A 9,864-nucleotide genomic window follows, 5' to 3' on the forward strand; every position below is an offset into this window, starting at 1 on the left:
ATATAAATCTTTTTAATGTTTGGTTATACAATTTCGTTATTGCTTAATCACTTGGTAACTTTATCCATCAATATCGATAAATAAACTGCAATTTTGTGCTTTCGAAGTTAGACTTGCATATATTGTCAATGAGGAAGCTATCTCGACTCTACGATGCCAAATTTAACCAATGTATGTGTACTATATCTCTTACAAATTTTTAATCCCAAATCATAAGAATAATATGGTTACATAATCATATAAGAATAATTTACTATATGATTGGTGGTGCATTTACTTGCTCCATACGCAGCATTACGATATGTGTTTATATGCGATAGCTGTACATGTTTGCCAAATACGTTTGACTTTTATATTATTATATATTTCTTTTTCTTTTATTTATTTTACTTATTTATTATTATTTATCCTATTTTTGGGGAAACATACAATGAGATAACACTTAAAGTATAATAATATAAAATACCGAGCTGACACGACAGACATTGTCCTAGCTTGTCTTAGCTATGTATATTATAAAACTTTTTTTAAATATAATATCAGTATCGAATCAGATACAGTCTATTCAGTCTTATAATTTTGGCGGTATAAGAAGATATTACTTGCGAATTTCGTTTCACAAATCGGCACAACAAAATAATGGCTTATATTTAGAATTTATTAATGGACAGTTAAAGTCTAAATTAGACAATAAGAAAGGTGATTCTATAAAATTGTTTATCTCTTAATAAAAGTTAGATACCAGTATCTAGCTTGTCTACGCAAAAAATGGAAGGCAAAGGTTGTAGCAGAAGATTGAGATCTGTCAGAGCGTCACGGTATCATGCGAAAGCTATCCCGTGTCGCTCCTCGTTAAGACGGAAAGGGTACCGCTGGTTTTTTAGTGGCTATTCCGATTTTCGAGGTGCACTCAGCGCCTTGGACACCGGTGAACCTCACCCCCCCCCCCACTGTCCCGTCGGGGAAACGCGTAATGTGTTTTTCCAGCGATAAAAAAGAAAAAGGAGATTGAGATCTATAACACATATGCTCGTAGAATTTTCTTTGTATAGAATCTAAGTCATGATATAAATTATTGGGAAATCGAAGGCCCCCCTGCAGGCTTTCAATTCCTATAAAGTTCTCGGGGTACAAAGCTACATGCCAGTTACAGTACCCCTACAGGCGGGGTGAGAAGAAGGTTCCAGAATTTCAGGGTTTTTATTTCATAATTTCAGAACTTAATTTGTGTTTAAGTATTGTTAAATAAATATATTTAATTCTTCTTGTGTCCCTATGTCAAACGTTCCTAAACAATTTTCTTTGGACATGTGCGTATACATTTTTTCAAACCAGGATGAATACTGTTTGCAAGTTATGTTCTCCTTCTCAGGTTGCTTAATATTCTCGATGTTGTTTTTGTATATTTCCCCCTTATTATTTCTTGATTATTTATTGTTTTTCTACCCTATTTTACTGAGTTTGTTTCATCGGTGTCCCGGTCCTCTATTAACGTAGTCGACTAGAGAGCGCAGCAAAGTAAACACACAATCTAAGCTACTGCGCAGTTTTAAATGCTAAACAATTAAAATACGGAAAGTCTCATCATAAAAAGCTTACAAGTGTAAAGTAAAAAGTGAAAGACTCCTACTGTAGTGAAATAAACAGTGAACACAAACCAGAATAATGATAAAATACGAAATAAACCTGAGCCATAACAAATTCAAAACTTTTTAAGAAAACGAGTATTAGATTACAAAACCAGTAACATGCAGTGCAAAACGGGACTAAATTAAAAACTACTAAAAAGTAAACTAATATTAAATAGCAAGTGAAGTGAAACTAAGTTCAAATATCAACTTACGGGAGAAAATAGTTAAATTTTCCTTAGTTACAACGAACACTCAAAGGTACGAACAGTGACATCTCTACGTCAAACATCGAACTGCAACGCCAATTGGTACAGCAACAGTAATACCAGCGACATCTAGTATTGATCCCAAAAACTGAGAGTGGACATTAATAGAGACTCAGAGTAATTCTTACAAAAGTTGGACACAAAGTAACCAAAAACATTAACGAACATATTGACAGCAAATTCAGTCAAATTTACAAAGAAATTGAAAATATTAAAAAAATCGAATCGGATCAAGAAAAACGAATATCTGAGTTAGAGAGACAAATAAGGTATATAAATATCATATTTTTCGGCGTGGAAGAAACAGAGAAATCATATGAGTTGTCGGAAAGAAAAATTCTAGATATTATTAATAAAGATATTAATATTAAATGCTACCAAGGTGAACTAGAGATGGTGAAAAGAATGGGTATGAGGACTGAAAATAAAGTCAGACCTATTGTGGTAACTCTTACAAAATACGGGAAAAAATAGTCATACTCAAGAAGAAACAAACATTAAAGGATGGAAATATATATATCCACTATCCACATCCACTAGCACTTCCTAAGGTACAACGGATAAAATAAATATTCATTACAATCATAAAAAAACGATGTTTTGAAATTACTTCTCCTAATCAGATCGGGAGACATTTTATACCGAGAAGTTAGTCGAATAAGCCTCCAAAATGCCAAGTAGTTAAGAAACTAAAGTCAAGAAAAGCACCCCTAAAAAAGTACAACACTCGATAAAAAGCTTCTTCTCTTCAACACAAGCCGACAAACCAAACTATGCTTTATATTCAAAAGACAAAGCTGTATATCCAAAAGACTGTGGAGGAATAGCAACGAACATCGTCCCTTTAAAGCTTTGGAACTACCGCAAAAATCTCGAAACATTATTAAAGAAATTTATTTTTTTAAATAACTCCCCCAAAACGGCCTGTCACCGCGTGGGCAGTTGACTACCACCCTCCAAATCCTACGAAATACTACATTGCTACATTTAATGTTCGTTCGCTAGTGAGAGACATACGACTAATTGAAATGGAACATGCTATCTTCTTTATAAACTGGGACATTATTGGTATCTCAGAGGTAAGAAGATTATGATACCAAATCGAAGATAGAGGCAGCTATATCTTATACTATGATGACGGGCCGGTTGGTGTGGTTGGTAGATATTTGCCTTTCACGCCGAAGGTTGTGGGTTCGATTCCCACCCAGGACGGACATTTGTGTGCATGAACATGTCTGTTTGTCCTGAGTCTGGGTGTAATTATCTATATAAGTATGTATTTACAAAAGAAAAGTAGTATATATAGTATATCAGTTGTCTGGCTTCCATCGTACAAGCTTTGCTTAGTTTGGGATCAGATGGTCGTGTGTGAATAATGTCAAAAAAAAAAATACTACTACGCGGAAACAAAGGGCGAAAAGGGCGCTTACAGATATGAGGGGTTGCCTTATTATACATAAAAATAGAAGATATAAATTATTCACTACTTATATACAAAGCTATTAATAGAGCTGCAAGCAAATGCACGAAAAATATAATATTTATGGGTAATATGAAAGCCAAAATTGGATTTCCAAAGCCAGACGAACAGCTTGTCATGGGAAGCCATTGCTATGGTAAAAGGAATAAAAGAGGACAACTATTTATAGATTTCAGCCACCAACTTAATTAAACCGGACAAATTAAAATGGACATGGTTATCGCCAAACGAAAAAGGTAAAAACGAAATAGACTTTATAGCAACTAATTTAACTAAGAATGTGGAATACTGCAGCGTTTTGTAGATTACTACATCTAAAATAAATAAGAAATACATAGATCTCATTATGGTAATATACAACAACAGTAGAGCACGAGTAAAGCTAGCTAGACACAGTCACACAAATCAAGAAAAAACAAAACTTATGACCAACAGAAAGAAAATCTCAATTTCGTTTGAATCAGTTCCTATAGAATATGTAGAGGACTACATCTACCTTGGCCATTTGATATCGTTCAAAGAATGCACCAGTAAAGATATGGAAAAATACTGGGCTATGAAAGAGATATTCAAATGGACCAGCAAGATTAAAAATCAAAGCAATGAACATATGCTTAATGTCTTGTCTCACGTACACCTGTTAGACATGGCTGCTATGTGATGATATGGATCTGCCAGTGCGCCATATAACGGAGCTTTATGAATTAAGAGATAGAGTAGAGAATAAGAAAATAAGGAAAATTACCAAAGCAAGAGATGTCATCCAACAAATACTAAAGCTTAAGTGAAAAAGGGGCAGGACATCTACAAAAACTGGATTTTAACAGACGGACTCAAGTGGTGACCAACTGGACACCTAGAGATAAAAAACGTGTTTGGAAAAAATAAAAGTTTTATATTCAAATAAATATGTTAAAAATATGTAAAATGTCACTAATACAATGTATTAACTAATAAATAATACAAATTATTAAAAATTCAAAGTAGTATTCACGGTTGACCTTGCAAAACAGTACGTATGGCTGAACGCTGCGCGCTCACCGCCCTTAATCGCAAAAACAGTTGATCGCATAAAAAATGTTTCAAATATATTCGTCGCAAATTTTATATTCTACAATTTTTATTATAATTGTTAACATCATTGGAGCAGCAGAAACCGAAATAATCGTAATAAAAAACCGTTTTCTTTTTACATTTGACCTTGAATAACACAATTATTACACTTTTCAGAAAACTTTTAGAAGGCCAAAATGAAGGTTTATTTAAAAATTGAACTTATTACCCCCTATTCCGAGGTTGATCGCTAATTTGACTCAAAACCATTACCAGTGTCTTTTACTTTGTTCGAGTATTAGTATACTCTAGGTACGAGTACATAGAATTAAATACTAATTTATTTCCATGAATAAATACATGAATTTCAATTTAATAAAACAAAATACATAGTTAAACAGAAACTGTCTTCTCGTAAAGACCCCTCGTAGTTTTGACGTGTTGTCTTAAATATTCAATCCTTTTTAATATGATATCTATTATATAATAATTTTTAGTAAATTTATTGACCCATGTAATTTTAGAAACATTAACATAAAACAAATGATATGCCAATTACGTCCTCCTCCAAACGAAAGGCATAGCAAATGGATATTTGCTACGCCTTTCAAGGATTTGTATCCTATCTCCTTCGTTTTATTAAAAAGTTCCATTTAGTCCATATGTCAGAAATATTACAACAGTTTATAAATATTTATGTAAAAGTATACCTAAAATGTTATACTGTTTCTTTGGATGCTTAGAAACAACTTGCGCTTTGATTGTTACTATTTTAAATGACGATGTTCGCGCTCCGATATATTTGGGCAAAATGGATGGCTTAAATAATAATTTGACGACTTTCGTAGTAAGAATGTCATTGATCAGTGATGTTTCTATATATTTGGTAATGTTTTCTGTAACTTTATATATGACGCTAACATACTTTTTTACTTAAAAAAAATAAATTCAGAAAAATAAAATTTAAGCCAACATTATTTAAATTAATGTGCATTTCAATAACCGCATTTTTTTGCATATGAAAGCAATGCGCATAGAAGCTTGTAGTAGTGCTTTTTGTTATCCTTGTGAACAAATCGTCATAGTCACCGTGGTCACCTTCAAGTCAATCGTCACCTTTCTTGACAAATCAGATATATTTTTTTTTTCAGATATTCCGATTAAATTAAAGGCAATTATTTGTTCTAAATTATAATCAACAGTTTTTATGAAAAATCAAGAGGTAAGAATGCAAATTTTTTTCTTACGATACTTGTAGAACAGTTCATATTTGTACCTGATTCTTATATGACTATATGAGTTATATACTTGATCAATCTTATTTTTAAATATATGCAAAAATTATAAATGGTCGGTAATCTTCACGTCAGAGTACCTTGCCATTTTAAGCTTCCCCATCCATTAACCATCTCTCACCACTATCCACGAAAAAGGCCAAATTTGACATAGTAGACCTTTTTTAATGAAACCGTGCTGATTTTCTAGCATCACTGATTTCATAAGCCATGTAAGTACCAGACAGATTAATGATTCAAAAGCTTTAGAAAATACTGACGAAACTTATCGGTTGTATGTAGATGGTTATATCCTTTCTATCACCATATTTAAAGGTAGCGTCTACCCTTGCCATTTTCTAGATACTTGAGAATTCATTTCACACGACTTGTTAAATATAAAAAATAGTGGCTTCGCCAATAAAACATCTACTTCATTAGGATAATATATATAAAGAAAATAAAAATTCAGCCAAAGTAAAGAAAAAGAAAGAAGTGATTTATAATCACAATTTTTTTTATATTGTGTATTGTTTTATTAAAAAGCATATATAAAGGTTACCGATTGGTTTGTTTGTTTTGTTTTGTTGTGCGAGTGTTATTAATAAATCTTATTGCCCGAGTATTATTAAAATTCCAATCTTTCCCAACAAAGCCGTAATGCGTTTAGGTTTCGTAACTTTGCGAATCAATCCACTCAAGAAGAACCAGAAATGACACGAGAAAAGCGCCGCGTTAGTGTGGCTCGACTTCGTGCTTCTGAAACACAAGAGCAAAGAGAGGCAGCCCGTTAAACGGCTCGGTTATAAATCAGTAACTGACACATTATTACAGTTATACTGACACCGCTTTCGACTTTACAGATTAAAGGTCAGTCAGGCCATTAATAAGTATGTTGTGGTTTTTCAATGTTCGTCATCGTTATCGTTAATACTCAATAATTGGTTATCCAGTTTATCTTCAAACTGAATATCTAACCCATCATCATCACCATCGTTTGTTTTTGCCTCCGTATAACAATTTAAAAACGTACTCCACATTGTTTGTTATACGTTATGACTTCGATTTGTGTTTTAAATCGATATCCTGGCCTTTGGAATTTATTGTGTTCATAACATACGATTTAATATGTATTTTTCAATATCAATCGTCGCAGAAGCTCGAGATATTGCGTCGCCTTTACACACGTTTTTAATAATATCTACAAAAATGGATGAGAAAATGTTCTGGTTAGTGTTAATCATGGTTATTCCCTTTGTACAGGTCAGTGTTTGTTTTTACTGTAAATTTTGTTTTTGTGCGATAATATATTTTTAATTTAATTAATAAATAGCTCATAAACTGTGGTATAAAATTTTTAATATTTCATACATTTTAAACATCGATTCACATAAACACTTCTTAAAACTATAGATGTTTTAAAACGTTTAATTATAATTAAGAACAGTCTACACTCTGACAGTGATATGTGTATAGTTGTAACTTTGATATTTTACAAATTTTCAGTGCGCCATTCCTGGCACCTTCTTTTGGCGACCTAGACTTGGACTTGATCTCTCGATTCCTACTACAGGTTCGTATTTCACTTTTGAAAACAAAGTTTTTAAATTTTATCGCTTAGCATAGAATTTTATTTATCACCATGGTCAGCTGAGCGCATTTTAATCAAAAAAGAAAAGATATAATCCTTTTTTGTGATATTTCTCCCGAATTGGGTGGTGGTATTCACGTTGAGAGCAGAAAATGAGGGAAGGCTTTAGATGAAACATTATAATCGTCATTCGCCTAATACTGATGTGGAGTGGACTCATAATGTTTTACTTCTTCAATTGACCTCTCTCTTCTATGAGTTACTCTTTTTTTTTGCATGCCATACACTCACAGACTATCAATTTTTTGTACTTCCACTTATTTGAAAACCTCCAACAAAAATATCTCATTTTTCATGTATCATAATATTCACAATTACATATATATGTCATGATCGGTTCCCGCTACCTTGTATGTTACTTTCTAAAATCTACCTCCTTAAAGTAAAGTAAGAAAGAAACACGCCAGTAATGTCAGTCAGCGCTGGCCAATTGCCTCCTCTCGTTTTAAGGATAAAGCTTCAAACTTACTCCTTGCTGGTCTCCAGCCTCCAGTGCAGTTTTTCTTTCATACTCATTTTGTTTTCTATCTTTTTTCGTTACGCTAATAATCCATCTTTCTAATCTCACCTAAACGCAATCCACCTTCATCCACCGTTTTTAATGGGCCGACGCTTCACATCTTACAAGACTATAGCAGGACCGAAGTCTTAATTTTTTTTTGCTATAGTTTAAAGAGTTACACACTGTATTCGAATCTAACTTTTTTTCAACACTGACATTATTCTAATTTATTTTGTTCTACGACAATATTAATAAAACTTATTAAATTCTACAGAGGTATCTGTGAAAATTAACCTACCGACGAAAGATAATGTTGAAGAAGGCTTAGCAGTTCTGGTCGATGGATATCAAGCGGGACTAACCGTGGTGGCACTAGCGTCCGGGTTATCTAGTGCCAAACCATACCCACATCTTAATCCGCTATCGGCATATTTTTATACAAATGCATACCGATGGGCGCTTAGACACTTGAGTCTGTAAGTATTAAAATTATGTAACTAATGCAAACAAACTGTGCCGCTCTGTGTCGCAAAATGAACGATCATCATTTACACAAATAAAGTAATATGTTAACAGTTTTAAAATCATGTTTTTTAACATAATTTCTATGGCCTCTTTCGTTATATTTAACATTATAGTACATATATGTACTTATTTAAAACATATTTTAAAATAACTACATATTTTTAGAAAAAAAAGAATTCTAATTACTTTGTAAAGTTAGCTTCATTTATAATGTAAAAACGAGATTATCAAACACATAGAAACATCTAGTGATCAATAAGATTCTTACAACCAAAGTCGTCAAATTATTTAAACCATCCATTATGCCGAAATATATCGGAGCGTGAACATCGTCAAATATATGTGTTCATTTTAGCGTCAGTAAAATAGTAACAAGCGCCAGTGGTTTTTTAAGCATGCAAAGTATACAAAAACGAATTCATTGTAAGCAAACTTCACAGTTAGATGATTATAATATATTGTAATATTTCCGACAACAGAATTTCGGCTTATTTTAAAAATTTGTACAGTTAATCTTTAAGATGTACTGCAGAATCCTAGATGTCGGGGACCAGACGTCTTTAAATTTCAAAACTGTAAATTCTAATACAAGTATTGGTCCTTTATTAAGTTTGAATAGAATCTAATCTGTTGAAAATTTATTAAGGAGTAATTCCATTTCGTTGAAGTAAACTTACTAGTATTTCTTAAGAATTTTAATATTATTTGAGTACAATTAAACTCCGCCACTATCCAGTTATTCACAGAGCAGCTACCCTACAGATGTTTATTGTTCTGTTTCAACAATTAATATACTCTAGGAACGAGTACGTAATAATAAGTATTATTTATTTTAATGAATAATTTAAATTCCAAAATAAGATAAATTTCTATTAAACAAAACAAAATAATAAACGATAAACTGTCCTCGTAAACGTTTCTTTTTATCGCTGGATAAACGCATTACTCGTTTTCCCCTGGGGAACAGTAGGGGGGTATGTGGGGCTCGCCGGTGTCCAAGGCGCCGAGTGCGCCCCGAACATCGGAATACCCACTAAAAAACCAGCGGTATTCTCAGCGCCAAAGGAGCGCTTGCGCATGATACCTTATAGTTTCCAACTTCGATGCGACAAATATTTGCTTTAGCCATATTATTTATATGTAATTTAATTTTAAATTTTATAGTATACCACTTTGGATCGGAGGCCACGGGGGCAATTACTGCGACACACACAAGGTATGGCGCCGTCGTTTCTTCTATATGGACGAGTTCGTACCTCCGTGGATGAAGAAATATATGTTTCCTTTCATTGATAAAAATGAGTGGAAGAAAGAAGAAAGTGAATATAAAAGATTCAAGAAGTATGCAGAGTCAGCTTTCGGAAAACATTATCGTTACCCAAGCAAAATTTTCAATGATTTTAGATCGGAACAAACCAAAGAATCTGTCGATATAATGGGTTCCTCTTCCAGTTCCACATGATGATTACGTCAATATATTGT

At 32.9% G+C, this 9,864-nt stretch overlaps 1 protein-coding gene across 1 annotated transcript; it reads left to right on the forward strand.

The window, feature by feature from the left end:
* Positions 1–6,913: 6,913 nt before the first annotated feature.
* Positions 6,914–9,844, forward strand: LOC126780658 (uncharacterized). The gene is made up of 4 exons (XM_050505283.1): positions 6,914–6,967; positions 7,211–7,277; positions 8,132–8,333; positions 9,547–9,844. The coding sequence occupies exons 1-4, from the start codon at positions 6,914–6,916 to the stop codon at positions 9,842–9,844; spliced, it is 621 nt and encodes a 206-aa protein (XP_050361240.1).
* The last annotated feature ends 20 nt before the right edge of the window (positions 9,845–9,864 follow it).

Source organism: Nymphalis io, chromosome Z (assembly GCF_905147045.1).
Source record: "Nymphalis io chromosome Z, ilAglIoxx1.1, whole genome shotgun sequence".
In the NCBI taxonomy this organism is placed as follows: domain Eukaryota; kingdom Metazoa; phylum Arthropoda; class Insecta; order Lepidoptera; family Nymphalidae; genus Nymphalis; species Nymphalis io.

Excerpts from the sequence above, each read along its gene's own strand:
- LOC126780658 (XM_050505283.1), top strand. The coding sequence starts at position 6,914 with ATGGATGAGAAAATGTTCTGGTTAGTGTTAATCATGGTTATTCCCTTT. Across the intron at positions 7,278-8,131 it reads TCTCTCGATTCCTACTACAG|AGGTATCTGTGAAAATTAAC; the intron begins GTTCGTATTTCA and ends TAAATTCTACAG. Across the intron at positions 8,334-9,546 it reads GCGCTTAGACACTTGAGTCT|TATACCACTTTGGATCGGAG; the intron begins GTAAGTATTAAA and ends TAAATTTTATAG.